The sequence below is a fragment of the Phocoena phocoena genome, chromosome 1 (assembly GCF_963924675.1).
Source record: "Phocoena phocoena chromosome 1, mPhoPho1.1, whole genome shotgun sequence".
NCBI lineage: Eukaryota > Metazoa > Chordata > Mammalia > Artiodactyla > Phocoenidae > Phocoena > Phocoena phocoena.
In genome coordinates this window covers 36,971,897-36,993,983 of record NC_089219.1, presented here as the reverse complement: position 1 = coordinate 36,993,983, position 22,087 = coordinate 36,971,897, and the positions used below count along the sequence as shown (strand labels likewise).

The 22,087-nt window shown below is 40.6% G+C and overlaps 1 protein-coding gene across 1 annotated transcript in view; it reads left to right on the top strand.

The window, feature by feature from the left end:
• The first annotated feature begins 9,585 nt into the window (after positions 1 to 9,585).
• Positions 9,586 to 22,087, top strand: part of EIF2B3 (eukaryotic translation initiation factor 2B subunit gamma) — a 155,662-nt gene continuing 143,160 nt past the window's right edge. The window contains exons 1-3 of the mRNA XM_065879906.1: positions 9,586 to 9,670; positions 15,334 to 15,490; positions 20,431 to 20,576. Coding sequence (XP_065735978.1) covers positions 15,343 to 15,490; positions 20,431 to 20,576 — 294 coding nt within the window. The 5' untranslated portion in view covers positions 9,586 to 9,670; positions 15,334 to 15,342. The remainder of the gene's footprint in view (positions 9,671 to 15,333; positions 15,491 to 20,430; positions 20,577 to 22,087) is intronic.

Genomic DNA, 22,087 nt, shown 5'->3' with positions numbered 1-22,087 from the left:
TTCCTAAAATCACTTCATCAATCTGCCAAATTGCCCTCTAGGAAGGATGTAACAGTTTTCACTCCCTTTATTATCTATTTCCTAAACTCTTACCAACCTTGGGCATTTAGTTTAATGTGCAGAAAAATTATATGATTTTTATTTTAATTTGCATTGCTTTGGTTATTTACTATATTGAACAATTGTTTTTCTTCTTCATGAACTGCTCTTTATGTATTTTTGTCCATTTTTCTATTGTTTTCATTATTCTTTTCTTATTGATTTATAATCATCTTTGCATAGTACTAATATAAGCACAGCAAAGCACTGTGCTAGATGCTATATATATGTTATCTTGTTTTATCTTCCCAGCAACTCTATGGAGTAAGTACTATTATTATGCCCATTTCCAGATGAGAAACCTAGAGCAAAGATTAATTAGTAACTTGCCCATGGTCACGTAAGTAGTAAGTGATGAAGCTACAATTTGGATTGTTGTCTGCCAGCTCCAAAGCCCGCTGACATGTTAACTAAGGCACTATGTCCTGTATATTAACCCCCTTGTTATGTCAGGTGTTATAAATATGTTTTTCCAGTCTGTACTTTGCCATTTAATTTCATATATGTTCTTTCCTAATATACAAAATTTTAAATTTTTATGAATTAAAATTCTTTTTTCTTTATGGAAGAAACCATATATTGGATACACACCACAGGAAGGCAATATAGTATACTAGTTAGGAGCACATTCTCTAGAGTTAGCTTGCCTATATTCATATCCTGGCTTAACCACATGTTGACCATGGACAGTAGACAACAGCCACAGGTTTTCCAAATCCTTTGCCAGTTTCCTCAGCTTCCTTTTTTTTTTTTAACAGTAATTTTTAAAAAATATTTATTTATTTAGGCTGCACCGGGTCTTAGTTGTGGCACGCAGGATCTTCGTTGTGGCACGCACACTTCTCACTGTGGCATGCAAACTCTTAGTTGTGGCATGCAGGATCTAGTTCCCTGACCAGGGATCAAACCCAGGCCCCCTGCATTGGGAGCGCAGAGTCTTACCCATTGGACCACCAGGGAAGTCCCTCAGCTTCCTTTTGTGAAGTACCTATCCTTTACCATTGCTTTGAAATGCTGCGTTTTCACGTGCTTATCATCATTGTATGCTAAATTTTAATATATAAGAAATCTTCGTTTTGCACAGTAATGCCAGGCTGTAGAAATGATCCTGCACTTTGAAACCATGCAAAGAGATCTTAATAATCAAGTGGGGAGAGGGGCTTCCCTGATGGCGCAGTGATTAAGAATCCACCTGTCAATGCAGGGACACAGGTTTGATCCCTGGTCAGGAAGATCCCACATGCCGCGGAGCAACAAAGCCCGTGCGCTGCGACTGCTGAGCTTGCGCTCTAGAGCCTGTGAGCCACAACTACCGAGCTCACATGCTGCAACTACTGAAGCCTGCGCACCTAGAGCCCGTGCTCCACAACAAGAGAAGCCACCTCAATGAGAAGCCTGCGCACTGCAGCAAAGAGTAGCCCCCGCTCACCGCAACTAGAGAAAGCCCGCCCACAGCAACGAAGACCCAATGCAGCCAAAAGTAAATAAATAAATAAACAAAAAACCAAATAAATAAATAACTTAAAAAAAATAATAATCAATGTGGGAAATTACCACTCTTCCGTGACAAATGTTTTGTTAAAACTTAAAAACTCTCCTACAATTATAAATGTACAAGGAAACGAAAAACTAGTAAAACTAATAGTTATTTAGTACATTGAAATCTAAAGCATTTAGAAGATTTAAGAATTAAATTTCTTTCTTTGTAAAACGCTTATCAAGAGTAGTTTGAATAGTGCTTGCCTCTTTTTTCTTGTAATATGGAGCAAGCATCTACTCTAAGTCTTGGTGAATGGTCATACACCTCTCTAAGTTTGGATCACCTTCCAACATTTTATTCTTTGTACTTTCAATCTCATGAAATCTCTCTGAGAATTCTTTTCATGTGAAGTTGTTGCTGACATCACTTCCTCTGGGACAACTTCATCCTTTTTGTCACAGCCACTTTCCTCATTTATGTGGATAAGCTTGCCCTCACTAAGTCCTTCTGGCTGCATATCTATACTCTTTCAAGACAGAAGTGTTAACTTCCCCATGATACAACTCCATTTATGCTCAATTTGAATTTCACTTCCAGCATTATCACTTCTCATTTACTTGCTGCACTTTCATTTTGTTGGCCAGTTCTCAATTCTCCTTTTTTCTTTTTAATGTCACATGGGTTTATCACTGGAAGACAAGGAAGCAACACAACTATATTCTTTGCTGTCTATGAATGAACTGAATAAGAGATGTGCAGTGACTAATTACCAACAGACTTTAAAAAGTGACATGATTGTTCATTCATGGATGCACATCCAACATGATCCAAGTTGATTCTGACAATTTGCTTTTATGGAGGAGAGAATTTTTGGAGGAACTTCACCATTTTTACTGATGTCACTTGTTCCTTTTGTATCTATTTCTGAATTTATTAGATAGAAAGTTGTGGAAAAGGATTTCCCTGATGGCGCAGTGGTTAAGACTCTGTGCTCCCAACGCAGGGGGCCTGGGTTTTATCCCTGGTCGGGGAACTAGATCCCACATGAATGTCGCAACTAAGAGTTTGCATGCCACAACTAAGCTGGTGAGCTGCAACTAAGGAGGTCTCAAGCCACAACTAAGGAGCCCTCAAGCCGCAACAAAGACCTGGCACAACCAAATAAATAAATTAAAAAAATATATTTTTTAAGCTGTGGAAAGATTTAAATGAGACATAGATCACAAATTTCAATAGCCTCTATAAAATTCTAAGACTTTATGCTGTCAATATGGTGTTCTCCCTCTCCCTGTCCCTCCTCCCTGCCTAACTTCTTCATATTCCTGAAGTACTTATCACATTTTAGTATATGGTACAGTTTACTCATTTATTATTTAAACTTCCTTAATAATTTATGCTGCCTCTCCCTGCTGCAATGAAGGCTGGATCCATTTTTGTTCACTAATATATTCTAAGAGCCTAAAACTATTCTTGGCACATAGTAGTCACTCAATAAATAGTTGTTCAATAAATAAATGAACTGTGGCCAATAAACCATACTTTCCAATTTAAAACCAAGGAAAATCAGCCATCTGAAAAGTTTTTCAATAAAGGAAGAAAATTTAAAAATTGATTAAAATCACTTATTTTTAAAGTTGGCCCATCAGTTTAGAGCATAAATGTCCAGATTCTGACCTTCAAAACCATCAACAATGAAAATTCTGTGTGCTTGAAAGGAAATATTGAATTCCTAGTTAATGAAGGTTCTTTCCAAGCTCTTTATGTAAACACTGGAGCATCATTTGGTCTCTAACTTGTCATGAATCTATTAGGAAACTGCTGGGCTTATGTACAAAAATAAAACACAGGGCTTCCCTGGTGGCGCAGTGGTTGAGAGTCCGCCTGCCGATGCAGGGGACACGGGTTCGTGCCCCGGTCTGGGAAGATCCCACATGCCGCGGAGCGGCTGGGCCCGTGAGCCATGGCCGCTGAGCCTGCGCGTCCGGAGCCTGTCCTCCGCAACGGGAGAGGCCACGACAGTGAGAGGCCCGCGTAACGCATAAAAAAAAAAAAAAAAAAAAAAAAAAAAAAAAAAAAAAAAAAAAAAAAAAAAAAAAAAAACACAAATATTTTGGGACCTGCAATTGGTTGCCAAAGTAGAGTTTCTCTTTTCACTTTTATCTTTCACTCAGCACTCTAAGAATAATAATCCCCTGCCCCACTGACAAGTCCTCAGCCAGACGGAGTAGATGAATATTGTGATGTGGCCAGTAAATTCCCAAAGAGAGATCTCTTGCAGACCGTGGGAAGAGTATTTCTGAGCCAAGGCCCAACTTATGAAAGGTTTCTTTTGTCTCCCATAGTTTAAGAAGAACTTTAGAGCTTGACCTTCTTAAACTGTTTCCCCACCACATACAAACACATACACATAAATGTCCCTTAGGGAAGAAATGTGAACAGGAAACAAACATTATGGGGAATAGCCTGTATTCAATAAGCATTTATTAAATACTTCCTATGTAATTAATAATTAAAAGTAAATAATAAGAATGAGGCTAGGCATGAGGGCTAATAGTGTAGATTGACTTAGTGAAAAGAAGTGTTCCGAAGAAGAGATGTTATCAGCGACCCAGGCCCTCAGCCCAGCTTTCCTACCACCAAATCGGAGGACAAGGGGAAATTTCTGAGAAATTTCTAATTTGTTTAATATTATTACTTAGCATGTCCCAGATGCTGTGCTAGGATCTGTGGAGAGAGAAGTAAATAAGATACAGCCTTTGTCCTTAGGGGGCTCCCAGTGTGATACAGAAGATGTGAAAAAGGAGATGACAATCCTTTGTGGTGAGTGTCATAATGTAAGGACTAGAAGCAGTGGGAGCCAGCAAAAAGTCCATGAGGCAGCAGTTCTTAAAGTAAGCTCCGTGGACCTCAGCGAGTCCCCAAGACCCTTTCAGGGGATCTATCAGGTCAAGGCTATTTTTATTTATTATTTTTTTTTTTTTTGCGGTACGCAGGCCTCTCACTGTTGTGGCCTCTCCCGTTGAGGAGCACAGGCTCCGGACGCACAGGCTCAGCGGCCATGGCTCACGGACCTAGCCGCTCCACGGCATGTGGGATCTTCCCGGACCAGGGCACGAACCCGTGTCCCCTGCATTGGCAGGCGGACTCTCCACCACTGCGCCACCAGGGAAGCCCCAAGGCTATTTTTATAATAATACTAAGACACTATCTGCCTCTTTCCCTGCACTGATATCTGCACTGATGGTACAAAAGCAATGGTGGATAAAACTGCTGGTGCTTTAGCATCAATCAAATCAGAGATACTAAACTGTATTAATAGTCACTGTATTCTTCACTGCCACACACTTGCAATAAAAATTAAAATTAAAATAAAAAAATAAAGTAAGTTTCACTTAATGTCTTTGATGAGGCAATAAAATAATTTTATTAAATCTTTGTCCTTGAGTACACATCTTTTTAATATTCCATGTGATGAAACAGGAAGTACACATGTAAAACTTCTGTGCATATATGAAAGAAGTATGATAGTTGTCTCCAGAAAAGCACTTGGGCCATTGTTTGATTTTTGAACTACTGCTTTTTTCACAAAACACTACATTTACTTGAAAGAACAACTGACAAACTGTGGACAAAAAATTAACAAAAATGAGTGAAGCGGGCTTCCCTGGTGGCGCAGTGGTTGAGAGTCCGCCTGCCGACGCAGGGGACACGGGTTCGTGCCCCGGTCCTGGAAGATCCCACATGCCGCGGAGCTGCTGGGCCCGTGAGCCATGGCCGCTGAGCCTGCGCGTCCGGATCCCGTGCTCTGCAACGGGAGAGGCCACAACAGTGAGAGGCCAGCGTACTGCAAAAAAAAAAAAAAAAAAGAGTGAAGTAAGCCAGTCACTTCAAAGAAAACCACTAACAATGATAATATTTGAGCTTTCAAGAGAAAATCAGAAGTCTGGGAAACTTGTATTTGTCATCACAAGCTTGCCAACATTCTTAAGGACTTTTCTAATGAGATTGGTGGTGATATTAACAAATGTGACTTTAAAAATATTGTATAATGAGTCAATATTGGGAAGATCTACATAACCTAGTGAACCAGTATTTTACAAATGATCAATGCATCAGGTTGCAAAATCATGCATGGGTAAAATGCCCATTCAAAATGCAAATATTATAACAGAGTACAAAATGGTCATTGATATAAATGATTCTACATGGCAACTAATCTTTAACAAACTACCACTTATTGAGTTTGGTGTGTAGTATCGAAGAATACCCACATTATCTGACAAAGGCTATTAAAATATCTTTCCCTTTTCCAACGATGTATCTGTGTGAGGTCGGGTTTTCATCACCCAAAACAACTGATGAGAAAATTCAGCTGTTCTCTATTAAGCCAGACATTAATGAGACATGCAAAAAGATGAATGAAACCATTGCATTCTTCTCACTAATTTTTTTGCTTTGGAAACATAGTTATGTTTTCATTAAAATGTTACTGTTACCATGTAATAGGTTTAATTGTTTCAATTTTTTATGAATTACTGTTTTTAAAATTTCTCAGTTTGAATTTTTAATATGATAGATATCAACAGATATAATCTATACAAACAAACGTTCTTTGGGGTTCCCAATCATTTTTTTTTTCCAGAAATTTATTTTATTTATTTATTTTTGGCTGCATTGGGTCTTCGTTGCTGAGCGCGGGCTTTCTCTAGTTGTGGCGAGCAGGGGCTCCTCTTCCTTGTGGTGCATGGGCTTCTTATTGCGGTGGCTTCTCTTGTTGTAGAGCACGGGCTCTAGGCGCGTGGGCTTCAGTAGTTGCAGCATGAGGGCTCAGTAGTTGTGGCTCACGGGCTCTAGAGTACAGGCTCGGTAGTTGTGGTGCATGGGCTTAGTTGCTCCGTGGCATGTGGGATCTTCCTGGACCAGGGTTCAAACCTGTGTCCCCTGCATTGGCAGGCGATTCTTAACCACTGTGCCACCAGGGAAGCCCCCAATATTTTTTTTCAACTAATTTTTATTGGAGTATAGTTGCTTTACACCCAGTAATTTTTAAGAGTGTAAAGGGTCCAGGGACCAAAACGTTTGAGAACTGCTGCCCTAAGGGAATAATTTAAAGTGAGTTTAAACTGAAGTAATCCCTCAACTACTTTCCTCAACTAGAGGAGAAAGTCCTCTAGCTCCCTGAAAAACATTTGCTAGTTTAAACATGAGCATTTAAAATGGGTGATAGGGGCGTCCCTGGTGGCGCAGTAGTTGAGAGTCCGCCTGCCGATGCAGGGGACGCGGGTTCATGCCCAGTCTGGGGAGATCCCACATGCCACAGAGCGGCTGGGCTCATGAGCCACGGCCGCTGAGCCTGCGCGTCCGGAGCCTGTGCTCCGCAACGGGAGAGGCCACAACGGTGAGAGGCCTGCCTACCGCAAAAAAAAAAAAAAAAAAAAAAAAGGATGATGGAACCCTCTTGTACTGTTGGTGGGAATGTAAATTGATACAGCCACTATGGAGAACAGTATGGAGGTTCCTTAAAAAGCTAAAAATAGCATTACCACATGACCCCACAATCCCACTACTGGGCATACACCCAGAGAAAACCGTAATTCAAAAAGACACACGCACCCCAATGTTCATTGAAGCACTATTTACAATAGACAAGTCATGGAAGCAACCTAAATGTCCATCGACAGATGAATGGATAAAGAAGATGTGGTACATATATACAATGGAGTATTATTCAGCCATAAAAAGGAACGAAACTGGGTCATTTGTAGAGACATGGATGGACCTAGACGCTGTCATACAGAGTGAAGTAAGTCAGAAAGAGAAAAACAAATATCGTATATTAATGCATATATGTGGAATCTAGAAAAATGGTACAGATGAACTGGTTTGTAAGGAAGAAATAGAGACACAGATGTAGAGAACAAACATATGGACACCAAGGGGGGAAAGTGTGTGTGGGTGGTGGTGAGATGAATTGGGAGATTGGGATTGACATGTATACACTAACATGCATAAAAAAGATAACTAATAAGAACCTGCTGTATAAAAAATAAATTAAATTTAACAAAATGGATGACAGGGTCTTTGCTGGTGGCACGGTGGTTGGGAGTCCGCCTGCCGATTCAGGGGACGCGGGTTCGTGCTCTGGTCCGGGAGGATCCCACATGCCGTGGAGCGGCTGGGCCCGTTAGCCATGGCCACTGAGCCTGTGCGTCCAGAGCCTGTGTTCCGCAACGGGAGAGGCCACAACAGTGAGAGGCCCGCGTACCGCAAAAAAAAAAAAAAAAAAAAAAAAAAAAAAATGGATGACAGATATGAAGTTGAGTGCTGTTCTTCTTTCGTAACTAGTTCTTACCTCAAAACCATGCTATAATTCCCAAGGCTTCTGCTTGCTTGGGCTAATACCAAGGAAAGAGAGAATCTTGCTGCAGAAGAAAAGGGTAGTCAAGTTGCAGGTCTCTTGTGGCCAAATCAATCACTTCATGGCTTGGCTCCCTTTTACCAACTCAGTGTTTTGAGTTAAAACAAATAATTTTCCAATAACTCATCACCAGCATTCTAAAGTGAAGGAGAGGCAGGGCAGGGATATGCTGGTTTTATGGATGTGGCTCAGGACTTTTTCTTAGTAAGTTCTAAGCTGAGCTCCTATTCTTCTGGCTGAAAGTCTGGGGAAAATTACAAGTCCTATCTTTCTCATTGATTGCTGTATCCCCAGCATCTAGCATCTAAGATAATGGTTGGCACATATTAGGCACGCAAAAAATATTGTTGAATGAAGTCAAACTCGTTTATTTTTATTGCAGAAATTAGACTCTGCCTCCTAACTGGCAGGGAGCTAAGGCAACTCAAGATTTAAGAGATGGATAGAAAAAGAGGAAGCTTCCAAAAGATTAGGAAATTGCAGGAATGTGTGTGTGAGAGAATGACCATTGTTCCTGCAATCCAATGTAGTTTAGGGAATTCCCTGGTGGTCCTGTGGTTAGGACTCAGTGCTTTCACTGCCCTGGCCTGGCCTCAATCCCTGGTAAGATCCCCGCAAGCCACGCAGCAAAGCAAAAAAAAAAGAAAAGAAAAAAAAATCAGATAATGTAGCTTAACAATCTGTGTCAAAATTTACTGCTTAAAACAACAAAAAAATTTTTATTATTATCTCTTACAACTGTTGGAGTCTAGACTCAGGTGTTTGGGTTCTTTCATGCAGTTGCCCCTGCTTCCAGGGAGTCTGTTCTCAACACAGCAACCAAAGTGATCCTTTTAAAAACTGTTATATCGCTGCTCCTCTGCATAATTCAAGGTCCTCACAACGGCCTACAAGACCCACAGGATCTGAATTCTTCACCCTCTCCCCCATTGCCTCTCTAGCCTCCTCTGCCATCACCCACTCTCACCCTGGCTTACTTTGCTTTAGCCATATTGGTCTCCTTGCTGTTCTTTGAACTTGCCATCTCTCTTCAGGGCCTTTACACTTGCTGGCTAGTCTTCTGGGAAGGCTCTTACCCAAGATATACATTTGACTCACTCTCTCCAAGCCACTGTTCAGTGTCACCATCTCAATGAGATCTTCCCTAATCCCACACCCCCGACCAACTGTTTTGATGGCTACAAGTGGATGTTTTTCATACCATAATAGTCTGGTTCAGAAAGCCAACGTTGAGTCGCCATATTAGACCTCACCGGACATAGAAAACCTTGGCAGTCCTTGGTGAGTTCTCCACTGGCCAGCCGCAAACCGCAGCTCCCAAAGAGCTCTCTTTTCGCAGAGTGGCAGCTGAGTCCAGGTCCTAGAAGGAGAACTGCCTGAAGGAAGAGGCTATGACTAGTTCCCCTGCCCTGTGAGGGACGCTCAATGGGCCTTGGTGATGTGTGAACGAACGAAAAGGCTCAGGCGGCCCCGCCTCCTCGCCTCCTCCCCTCCTCCCCGCCGTGCCCTTCTTGGCCGGCATCTATCACTCGGTGCTCGTTCCTTCTCCGCGGACCTGCCCAGCTCGTCCAATCGATCTGCCCGGCCATCGCGCGCCTGCGCTTTTGGGCTGTCAGTCGGCGGCGGCGTGGGGAGCCACCCGAGCGAGCGGTTGTGGCGCGCGGGGACCTGAGGTAAAGCTGCGGCTGGTGCGCTGCCAGGCTGCGCACGAGCTGGCTGGCGGGGTGAGCCGCGCGGTGGAGGCCGCCGGGCCTCGCTGCACCGGAGAGAGGTGGGCTCCTCGAGCCTGGTTAAGGAGGGCCTGAGCGGCTGGCGGGGGTGCAGAGTCTGAGTCGCCAGCTCGAGTGCCTGCCCGACCCGGCCGCAGAGCCAAGTGCCCAAACTAGAAGGAAGCTCGGGGAGAATCCGAGCCAGCCACCTCGTGCAACAGATGGGGAAACTGAGTTTCAGGGAGGGGAGGATCTGCTAGAAGTCTCAGCGAGTGAGCACCAGACCCAGGAGCAGACGCCCTGAGCACAGTGCCTAGTCCTTTACACTGAAGTCCTTCGTTCATTTATTCTGTTTTTGGTTGTTTAGGTGCAAGACAGTGAAATACAGTAAGGTCTGGCTGAGAGATCAGTTATGATACGGTGTTTTATCTTACCAGTTTACAAAGGGAGAAGGCAGTGAGTGCTATGACGGAGGCAGGTCTGGGATGCCATAACACCCCCTTTAAAACTTGAGTGGCTAACGCGTCTTTGCCTTGATTCCCATCACCCAGAGTCGTGGTAGTGACACTGAGACATTTGACAGGCTGCCTGGTATCATGGGTGGTTATGTTCATGGTTATCACCCAGAGCCTCACTGAGAGCAGAACCTCTGTGAACCTAGTGATCTGGGTTCTAATGTTTGAGCTTGAGTCTTACCACGGGGTTGTGAGGTTCACGGATGCTCATTCCACAGAGCACTGATGGAGTGCCTAGCATCTGACGGGACTTGTGTCAAGTACTGGGGATACAGCAGTGACAGTCAAGGAACTCATAGAAAATAGACATTTAAATAAATGCGCAATACAGCCTGTAAAGGTAGAGATGATCTGTACATAGCGTAGAAGCACTTACGGAGGAAAGATTTACTTCTCCAGGAGGGTGGGAACGGATAGGAATGGCTTTTTAGGCAAGGTGGTTCTTGAACTGAGTCTTAAAAGTCTAATAGGTAATTAAATACTAGGCACAGGAGAAGGGCAACCTAGGAAGCAAGAATAGCAATACAGGGACCAGAATTATGGTTCTGCTGGCACAGAAGGCTTCCATGACCTGTCGAATATCAAACACATAATGTTTGTCATGGGATTGACGTTATTATGTGTGCTTTACATAGATTAACTCATTTAATATTTATAAATCTGTGTGAAGTAGAAACTAATTATTCTCATCTTAGAAAATTAAGAAGACTGAGGTGGAGAAGTTATGTAGCTTGCCCTGGATCACACAGCTAATTCATGGTAGAACTAGAATTCAGACCCAGGCAGTCTAGCTTGAGGGCCTGTGAACTTAACCACCAGTCTCCCTTCTAGAAACTGAGGACGCTGAGAGTTTTAAATGTCAGGTCCCTTCTTACCTCACCTGTAAGTGGCAGAACCAGAACTCAGACTCAGGTCTTTTGACCCTTAAGGGTCCAGAGTTCTTTTCAACATAACATCAGATGTTATGGGAGTTATACAGTGCCAGATTGAAGTTAAATTCCAATCTGAGGCAGTGCCTGCTGGAATTGAAATTACCACATCTTTAAGTTGTGGATGTTGGGCAAGAGCCTTCACTTTGTGCTTGGGTGTACAGGGTGTGAGTGTTGTAGATTAGATACTGATGTGAGGAGCACAGCACTGAGCACAATTATGGTAAAGGTGCAACATTATTTGCCAGTTTGGTGTTAAATAATTTTTTTTTCTAAACATTGAATTTAACACTTGTTTTTGAAAGGTTACATCATTGGTTGTAAGTCAAAGAGTACTTTTAAATCAATAAGGATTTCTGATTTTTTTTAACGTCTTTATTGGAGTATAATTGCTTTACAATGGTGTGTTAGTTTCTGCTGTAAAACAAAGTGAATCAGCTATACATATATATATATATCCCCATATTCCTCCCTCTTACATCTCCCTCCCACCCTCCCTATCCCACCCCTCTAGGTGGTCACAAAGCACCGAGCTGATCTCCCTGTGCTATGTGGCTGCTTCCCACTAGCTATTTTACATTTGGTAGTGTATGCATGTCGATGCCACTCTCTCACTTCGTCCCACCTTACCCTTCCTCCTCCCCGTGTCAACTCCATTCTCTACGTCTGCGTGTTTATTCCTGTCCTGCCCCTAGGTTCTTTAGAACCTTTTTTTTTTTTTTTTTTTTTGCGGTACGTGGGCCTCTCACTATTGTGGCCTCTCCCGTTGCGGAGCACAGGCTCCGGACGCGCAGGCCCAGCGGCCATGGCTCACAGGCCCAGCCACTCTGCGGCACGTGGGATCCTCCTGGACCAGGGCACGAACCTGCGCCCCCTGCATCGGCAGGCAGACCCCCAACCACTGCGCCACCAGGGAAGCCCAGAACCTTTTTTTTAAGATTCTATATATATTTGTTAGCATACGGTATTTGTTTTTCTATTTCTGACTTACTTAACTCTGTATGACAGACTCTAGGTCCATCCACCTCACTACAGATAACTCAATTTCATTTCTTTTTATGGCTGAGTAATATTCCATTGTATATACATGCCACATCTTCTTAATCCATTCATCTGTCGATGGACACTTAGGTTGCTTCCATGTCCTGGCTGTTGTAGGTAGAGCTGCAATGAACATTGTGGTGCATGACTCTTTTTGAATGATGGTTTTCTCAGGATATATGCCCAGTAGTGGGATTGCTGGGTCGTATGGTAGTTCAACTTTTAGTTTTTTAAGGAACCTCCATACTGTTCTCCGTAGTGGCTGTATCAATTTACATTCCCACCAACAGTGCAAGAGGGTTCCATTTTCTCCACACCCTCTCCAGCATTTACTGTTTGTAGGTTTTTTTTTTTTTTTTTTTTTTTTTTGCGGTACCCGGGCCTCACACTGCTGCGGCCTCTCCCACCGCGGAGCACAGGCTCTGGACGCGCAGGCTCAGCAGCCATGGCTCACGGTCCCAGCCACTCCGCGGCATGTGGGATCCTCCCGGACCGGGGCACGAACCCATGTCCCTTGCATCGGCAGGTGGACTCTCAACCACTGCGCCACCAAGGAAGCCCTGTTTGTAGATCTTTTGATGATGGCCATTCTGACCGGTGTGAGGTGATATCTCATTAAAGTTTTGATTTGCATTTCTCTGATGATTAGTGATGTTGAGCATCCTTTCATATGTTTGTTGGTAATCTGTATATCTTCTTTGGAGAAATGTCTGTTTAGGTCTTCTGCCCATTTTTGGATTGGGTTGTTTCTTTTTTTTGAAATTGAGCTGCATGAGCTGCTTGTATATTTTGGAGATTAATCCTTTGTCAGTTGCTTCATTTGTAAATATTTTCTCCCATTCTGAGGGTTGTCTTTTCGTCTTGTTTATGGTTTCCTTTGCTGTGCAAAAGCTTTTAAGTTTCATTAGGTCCCATTTGTTTATTTTTGTTTTCATTTCCATTTCTCTAGGAAGTGGGTCAAAAAGGATCTTGCTGTGATTTATGTCAGAGAGTGTTCTGCCTGTGTTTTCCTCTAAGAGTTTTACGGTGTCTGGCCTTACATTTAGGTCTTTAATCCATTTTGAGTTTATTTTTGTGTATGGTATTAGGGAGTGTTCTAAGTTCATTCTTTTACATGTAGCTGTCCAGGCTCACGGGCCCAGCCACTTATTGAAGAGGCTGTCTTTTCTCCACTGTATATTCATGCCTCCTTTATCAAAAATAAGATGACCATATGTGCGTGGGTTTATCTCTGGGCTTTCTATCCTGTTCCATTGATCTATATTTCTGTTTTTGTGCCAGTTCCATACTGTCTTGATTACTGTATGTTTGTAGTATAGTCTGAAGTCAGGGAGCCTGATTCCTCCAGCTCCGTTTTTCGTTCTCAAGACTGCTTTGGCTGTTCGGGATCTTTTGTGTTTCCATACAAATTGTGAAATTTTTTGTTCTAGTTCTATGAAAAATGTCCTCGGTAGTTTGATAGGGATTGCATTGAATCTGTAGATTGCTTTGGGTAGTAGAGTCATTTTCACAATGTTGATTCTTCTAATCCAAGAACATGGTATATCTCTCCATCTGTTGGTATCATCTTTAATTTCTTTCATCAGTGTCTTATAGTTTTCTGCATACAGGTCTTTCTTTTCCTTAGGTAGGTTTATTCCTAGGTATTTTATTCTTTTTGTTGTAATGGTAAATGAGATTGTTTCCATAATTTCTCTTTCAGCTTTTTCATCATTTGTGTATAGAAATGCAAGAGATTTCTGTGCATTAATTTTGTATCCTACTACTTTACCAGATTCATTGATTAGCTCTAGTAGTTTTCTGGTAGCATCTTTAGGATTCTCTATGTATAGTGTCATGTCATCTGCAAACAGTGACAGTTTTACTTCTTCTTTTCCAAGTTGGATTCCTTTTATTTCTTTTTCTTCTCTGATTGCTGTGGCTAAAATTTCCAAAACTATGTTGAATAGTAGTGGTGAGAGTGGGCAACCGTGTCTTGTTCCTGATCTTAGTGGAAATGATTTCAGTTTCTCACCATTGAGGATGATGTTGGCTGTGGGTTTGTCATATACGGCCTTTATTATGTTGAGTTAAGTTCCCTCTATGCCTACTTTCTGGAGGTTTTTTATCATAAATGGGTGTTGAATTTTGTCAAAAGCTTTTTCTGTATCTATTGATATGAACATATGGTTTTTCTCCTTTAATTTGTTAATATGGCTTATCACATTCATTGATTTGCGTATACTGAAGAATCCTTGCATTACTGGTATAAACCCCACTTGATCATGGTGTATGATCCTTTTAATGTGCTGTTGGATTCTGTTTGCTAGTATTTTGTTGTGGTTTTGATTTATGATCTTTTATTGTGCCTCTCTTCTGTGGCAGCTGCTGTAAAGAGATTCTTTTGAATGTCAAACAGGTTCATTTATTACCTTGAGTGTGAAAAAAAGGAGTTAATTTGGTTTGTTTCTGCAATTGGGCTCTGCAAATCTAGGTTAAGATACAAGCCTACCTTTGTGTTTATAGTGATATCTTTCAAGTTGGGGGTAATGAGAAAATGGGAGCAAATGGCTGGATTATTAGAAGAATCTTAACTCATTTCACACTTTTCCGAGATATAATGTGCTGTTAATTCTAGTCAGAAGTTTTAAATTTTTTTCAAGGAATATGAACTCACATATCAGAAAACAACTTGGTAAACTGTTACTCCTTTAAGAGTCAGCTCAAGCATTACTTTCCTGTAAAACCTTCCATCATTTCTAGGAAGACTTAGGTGTTACCGTCACTATACATGCCTACTGCATCTTGGATGTATACCTGCCATGGCATTAATGATAATGTATTGTAATTTACTCTATTTGTCTTCACTTAATTGTGAGCAACTCAAGAACAAGGGCCAGATTTTTTTTTTTCTTAATTCATATTCCTCCTCCAGCCCATCTCCCCAGGCTGGAGCTGAGAGTATATATCCGTGAGTAATAGAATAGGATAAATGTGATGTTTATACTGTAGCTAAGGAGTCTTCCTTATTCTGGTTATTGGAGTTGGAAATGATGTATTTGTCATAAGTGGATATCAATAACCTAACTAAAAATAGGATTAATACTGTGTATGCTTTGATTTTTGTTACTTCTTTTTCTCTTGTTTTTCTCTGTGATTGCAGTTTGTAAAAATGGAATTTCAAGCAGTAGTAATGGCAGTTGGAGGGGGATCTCGGATGACAGACCTGACTTCCGGTATTCCCAAACCTCTGCTTCCAGTTGGGAACAAACCTTTAATTTGGTACCCATTGAATCTGCTTGAACGTATAGGATTTGAAGGTGAGTATGGCAATGAGATGTACTCATAAAACTTTTAGGGTGTTTGATCCCAGTGATTTGTCAGTTTTATGAGGGTGAGACAGGACGAATGAAAGAAGACTAGGACTCAATGTTGGCTGGAGACTGGCCTCTTTAAATTAGGAACTCAGGAGTACTCTATCGCTGTGTGAAAAAAGGTTGAGAAGATAGTGCTAAGTGTTACTTTTTTGGAGCTAGTCTCCACGGTGATCTAAGATGAACCCTGGAAGGATGTCAGAACATGATATGAGGAATACAAGTGCCTCATAGTCAGTACTTACTGAGAACCTGTATGTGCCAGGTAATATATTAAGCACTAGGGTACAGAATTGAAAATATTAACTCAGACCCTGATTTCTAGAACCTTAAAGTCTATTGGAAAGATACACATGTAAACAGATTATCGCCGTGTAATGTGATAAATGTTATAACAGAGGCACATTATAAGTGCTTGTTATAAGGAAGTTGCTGTTTCTACTTGAGGGATTCAGAGAAGGCTTACAGAGTAGCTGACCCTTGAATTGAGTCTTGAAAAATAGATCACCAGGCCTACCAGTGTGGAGAGAGCATTCCATACAGAAGTAATAATGTATGCAGATAGAGAGTCATGATCAGCACAGCATGTTCTGGCAGCTACTTTTCATTTTATTTGGCTGTAATATCAAGTGTAAGGGGGGAGGAGTAGATGTAATGAGAGAAGTAAACAGGGATCATGCTATGAAGGACCTTGTATTGCATGCTGATGAGTTTAGATTCTTTTTTCCTGAAAGCAGTGGGGAACCAGTGAAAGGCTTAAACCGAGGTTTAATATGGTTAAATTAGTGTTTTTTTTGGTTTTTTTTTTTTTTTGCGGTACGTGGGCCTCTCACTGTTGTGGCCTCTCCCGTTGCGGAGCACAGGCTCCGGACGCGCAGGCCCAGCGGCCATGGCTCACGGGCCCAGCCGCTCCGCGGCATGTGGGATCTTCCCGGACCGGGGCATGAACCCGTGTCCCCTGCATTGGCAGGCAGACTCTTAACCACTGTGCCACCAGGGAAGCCCTATTTTTAGTTTTTTAAGGAACTTCCATTCTGTTCTCCGTAGTGGTTGTATCAATTTACATTCCCATCAACAGTGTAGGAGGGTTCCCTTTTCTCCACACCCTCTCCAGCATCTATTGTTTGTAGGTTTTTTGATGATGGCCATTCTGACCAGTGTGAGGTGATACCTCATTGTAGTTTTGATTTGCATTTCTTTAATAATTAGTGATGTAGAGCATCTTTTCATGTGCTTTTTGGCCATCTGACCACAAGGGAAATTAGAAAATATTTTGAAATTACTGAAAATAAAAATTCAGTATATTAAAATTTGAGGGATATAGCTAAAGCAATGATTAGAGATTTTTTAGCATTTTTTAGCATTAAGCACTCTGTTAGAAAAGAAAAAAATGTCTCAAGTTATCATCTAAGCTTCTACTTTGACAAGCTGGAAAAAGAGGCGCAAATGAAACCCAAATAAGTAGAAAGAAGGAGATAAAAATAATAAGAGCAGAAATAAATGAAATAGAAACCAAAAGTGTTAGAGAAGATCAGTAAAACCAGAAGATGGGGGTTTTTTTGAAAAAAATCAATAAAATTATTAAATCTTTAGTTAGACTGATTAGAAAAAGGAGAGAAAACACAAATTGTTAATAACAGGAATGAGAGAGGGAACATCACTATAGATCATATAGACATTAAAAAGGTAATGAGCAGGGGCGTTACCTGGTGGTCTAATGGTTAGGATTTGGTGCTTTCACTGCTGTGGCCCAGGTTCAATCCCTGGTCTGGGAACTGAGTTCCCACAGCCATGCAGTGCAGCCAAAAAAACAAACAAAAAAGATAATAAATAAATATTGTGAACAACTTTATGGTGATAAATTTGACAACTCAGATTTTTAAAAAAATTGCTTTGGAAGCTTTATGAAGAATCAGTGTGGAGGAGTTAAGACTGTAAGCAGGGAGACGAATTAGGAGATTGTTACCAAAGTCCACACTAGCAATGAAGAGGGTCTGAGCTAAGGCATTAGCACTAAGGATGGAGAAGAAGGACCATCTGAAAAAGTTGTTGATTAATGGGGATGGGTAACAGAAAGAAAGGGAAGATTCCTTCTACTTTTTGCTTGGGTAACTAGGTGGATGGTGATGCCAATAATAGGAAAGGGAATATGGGACAAGGAACAGGTTTTTTGTTTTTCATTTCAGGTGACTTTTATTTTATTTTTTTTAATTAATTTTTATTGGAATATAGTTGCTTTACAATGTTGTGTTAGTTTCTGCTGTACAGCAAAGTGAATCAGCTGTATGTATACATATATCCCCTCTTTTTTTGGATTTCCTTCCCATTTAGGTCACCACAGAGCACTGAGTAGAGTTCCCTGTGCTCTACAGTAGGTTCTCATTAGTTTTCTGTTTTATGCATAGTAGTGTATATATGTCAATCCCAATTTTCCAGTTCATCCCACCGCCCCCTTCCCCCCTTGGTATCCATACGTTTGTTCTCTACATCTGTGTCACTATTTCTGCTTTGCGTGTAAGTTCATCTGTATCATTTTTCTAGATTCCATGTATAAGCGATATTATACGACATTTGTTTTTCTCTGTCTGACTTACTTCACTCTATATGACAGTCTCTAGGTCTATCCACGTCTCTGCAAATGGCACAATTTCATTCCTATTTATGGCTGAGTAATATTCCATTGTATGTATGTACCACATCTTCTTTATCCATTCCTCTGTTGATGGACATTTAGGTTGCTTCCCAAGGAACAGGTTTGAGCGAAGACAATGAGTTTGGCTTTGGCCACAATGAGTTTGAGGTGTCCTATAGTTAGATATAGCAAATCAGAATACCAGATGGAGGTGGTGCCAGATCCTGGGCCCCAGGGTTGTGATCCAGTGTTTATTCCACTCATACCTTCTTGAGACAGACCCATGAACACTTCTTTGCAGTAGTCTGTATGACATTGACCTTAAGAGATGTGTTTTATTTTTTTAATTAAACATTTTAAAAAAATATTTATTTTAATAAAATAAAAATATTTATTCGGTTGTGCTGGGTCTTAGTTATGGCTCACGGGCTCCTTAGTTGTGGCATGCGAATGTAAACTCTTAGTTGCAGCATGCATGTGGGATCTAGTTCCCTGACCAGGAGTCGAACCTGGGCCCCCTGCATTGGGAGCGTGGAGTCTTAACCACTGCGCCACCAGGGAAGTCCCAAAGAGATGTGTTTTAGAAAAGGTTTTCTTTTTAGATCTCAGTCTTACAGGTGAAGGACACATCTTAATACACTTTTAAATATACTACTTCCCTTTAGTAAGTTCTTATGGATTTGTCATCTATAACTATTTTTTTTTTTTACTTTTGCTATATATCTTTAGTTATGCTTGGTGATGACCTTTTGTGGTATATAGAAAATTCCTTCTCAGTGAGGCTCAGTCAGAATTTGGAGAATGTCTCCTAAACATGGGATTCTTTAGTTGAACAGTAAACTCTATGTTCACTCTGTTCATGTTGTTTGTGATTTTAGGGAAGTTAACATAGCCCCGCTTAGCATTGGTCTCTCTCCATACGGAAGATTCCTGGTCCAATTATGAGACTGACTGTCCCGTATTTATAGTTACTCCCTTCACTCTACCTAAAATGTTCTCTCCAACCTATGGAAGTGTCACCTTCTCTTTGAAATCATAAAGAGTTTTAATCACAAATGGTTTTAATCAGAGCATAATCATCCTCTATGCTTTCATCACACTTTGTTTTTCTATCTCAGTACCTCTCAAGGCCTGCTTTATGCTGTAGTTAGTGGCATGGGAGACTGATCTCCCTGAGAGCAAGTACTGTGTCTAATTCATCTTTGTAACATCAGCATTTTATGTACAGTATGTACTAAAGAAATTTTTGTTGGACTTGAATTCATCATGGCCTGCCTCAGAGGCGATCCATTCCATGAAGCCTTCCTTAATTAATCATTTCCATGTCTAATTTTTCCATGTTACGTTTCTTAAGAATGGGGACCATGTTTAGTTCATTTCTGAATTTTCAGTGCCTATTTGTCCTTTACATATTAAATGTATTTGTACTTATTGGTTGAATGAGTGAGTTAATGACTGAAAGAAAGCCAAATGGGGAAGGAAGAAAGTGAGAAGGAAAGAAGAAAGGTTAAATGATTTGAAAAAGAAAGAGGAAGAAAGAAGGGAAGAAAATAGAAAAGAGAATGATTATAGTGAAAGGGAGAGATAATTGAGCACTATCATGGAACAAGTAGTGGAAATTGTTACACTTTAGAGGTGCTAAAATCTGATCTTCAGATATCAGCAACACATGTTATATTGCAGTGGGTTACATTACCCTGCCAAAGATCCATGACAAAACCCCAAGTTTTCTGTCATTAATTGATAGCTACATGGATAAGGTGAAGGCATCTATTACGTGGAAACTGCCTGTTACTGGGTTCATTGTGATCCTCAGTGAAGCACTAACGGCAGTCTGATGGAGAGTGGTGATAGCTCTTTCTTTGGAGTGAATGAAGAGTTAAAATGTGATCCTATTTGTATATGCTTTGATAAATGCTCTTCTAATTCTTTACATCAGGAAGAAGTGGTGTGTAATGTATTAGTTAAAGCGTGGGCTCTAATCATACAGACGCGAGTTTTATCTTAGATCTCGTTTACTAGTTTTAGTACCCTGAACAAAGTCACTTCATTTCTTTTACTCCAAGTTTTCTCATTTGTAAAATGTGATTGCTGTAAGAATTAACTGAGAGAATGCACGTAAAATACGTTGAAAAGTCTCAATAATATAAGCTGTTATTACTAAATCTAGAAATAGACCAAATCTAATTGAAAAAGTGTAACTATTGTCTAAATGAATGAGAGTTTTTCCTTCTTTTTTTCTTTCATGCTATAGAAGTCATTGTCATTACAACCAGGGATGTCCAAAAGGCTCTATGTGCAGACTTCAATATGAAAATGAAGCTAGATATTGTGTGTATTCCTGATGAAGCTGACATGGGAACTGCAGATTCTCTGCGCCACATATATCAGAAACTTAAGGTGAAAAACTATTTCTTGATTTTTATTGTTCATTGAAGATAAATATCATCTTATGTTTTCCCAATGCATTGCAGTTTACAGTGCTTTTTTTTCTTAATATTTTATTTTGTTTTATTTATTTATTTATTTTGGCTCCATTGGGTCTTTGCTACTGTGCGCAGGCTTTTCTCTAGTTGTGGCGAGCGGGGGCTACTCTTCGTTGCGGTGCGAGGGCTTCTCATTGCAGTGGCTTCTCTTGTTGCGGAGCATGGGCTTTAGGCATGTGGGCTCAGTAGCTGTGGCTCTCGGGCTCTAGAGCACAGGCTCAGTAGTTGTGGTGCACAGGCTTAGTTGCTCCGCGGCATGTGGGATCTTCCAGAACTGGGGATCTAACCCATGTCCCCTGCCTTGGCAGGCGGATTCTTAACCACTGCACCACCAGGGAACTCCCTACAGTGCTTGCATCACGTTCTTTCTTGCCCATGTTTCAACTGCTTTTTAGTTTGGTTACTAGTGAAGATTTAGACAGTTGTTACAGTCACTAGTTTCCAATATTTTTCAGTCATAGTACATCTTTATAAAAAAGATATACTTCAAATATACTTCAAGAGATTCCATTTATATAAAGTTCCTGAATAAGCAAAACTAATATATAGTAATAGAAATCAGACCAGCAGTTGACTCTGCAGATGAGAGATCGACTGGAAAGAAGTACGAAGAAACTTTCAAAAATTTCAGCTCCCCCACATGATAATATTTGAATGTTTAGTCTCCTTTGATTAAGAAATTAACACGGGTCTATGGATATGAGGGTACAGTCTCCCCAGTGGCCTGTGGCTCATATACTGAGCAAGATCCACTGTCAGTTGTTCTCAAATTGATGTGCTTTGGAAAAAATTCATTCTGTGTGACAATGTTGCTATCTTACTTGAGTTGGGGGGCAGAATTTCTCCTACTATTTCTAGTGACTGCAAACAGATGTATTATTATTTTCAACCTACCTATGCACTAAAGAACAAAAAATTAATGCAGATATGTACACAGCCTTTCCTTCCCTTTATTGGGGAATAATTTACACACAGTAGAATACACAGGTATTAATTATATAATTCAATGAGTTTTGACAATTATATATACCCAGGTTATCATTATCCAAATCTAGAACATTTTCATCACCTCTCAAAGTTCCTTTGTGCTTTATTTTAATCAATCCTGCACCTTTAGGGTCAACTGCTGTTCTGATTTCTATCACCATATATTAATTTTGCTTGTTCATGAACTAGGTATAAATGAAATCATATAATTTTATTGTGGTTTCTTTTGTTCAACATAATATTTTTCAGATTCATTCATATGACTGCAGGTATAATTAGTTTGTTCTTGTTTATTGCTGAGTAGTATTCCATTGAATAAGTATACCACTCTTTACCTATTTTTCTGTTGATGGTCATTTGGATTGTTTCTAATTTTTAGATATGATGAATAAAGCAGTTATGAATATTGTTCTGCAGGTCTTTTTGTAAAAATATTAT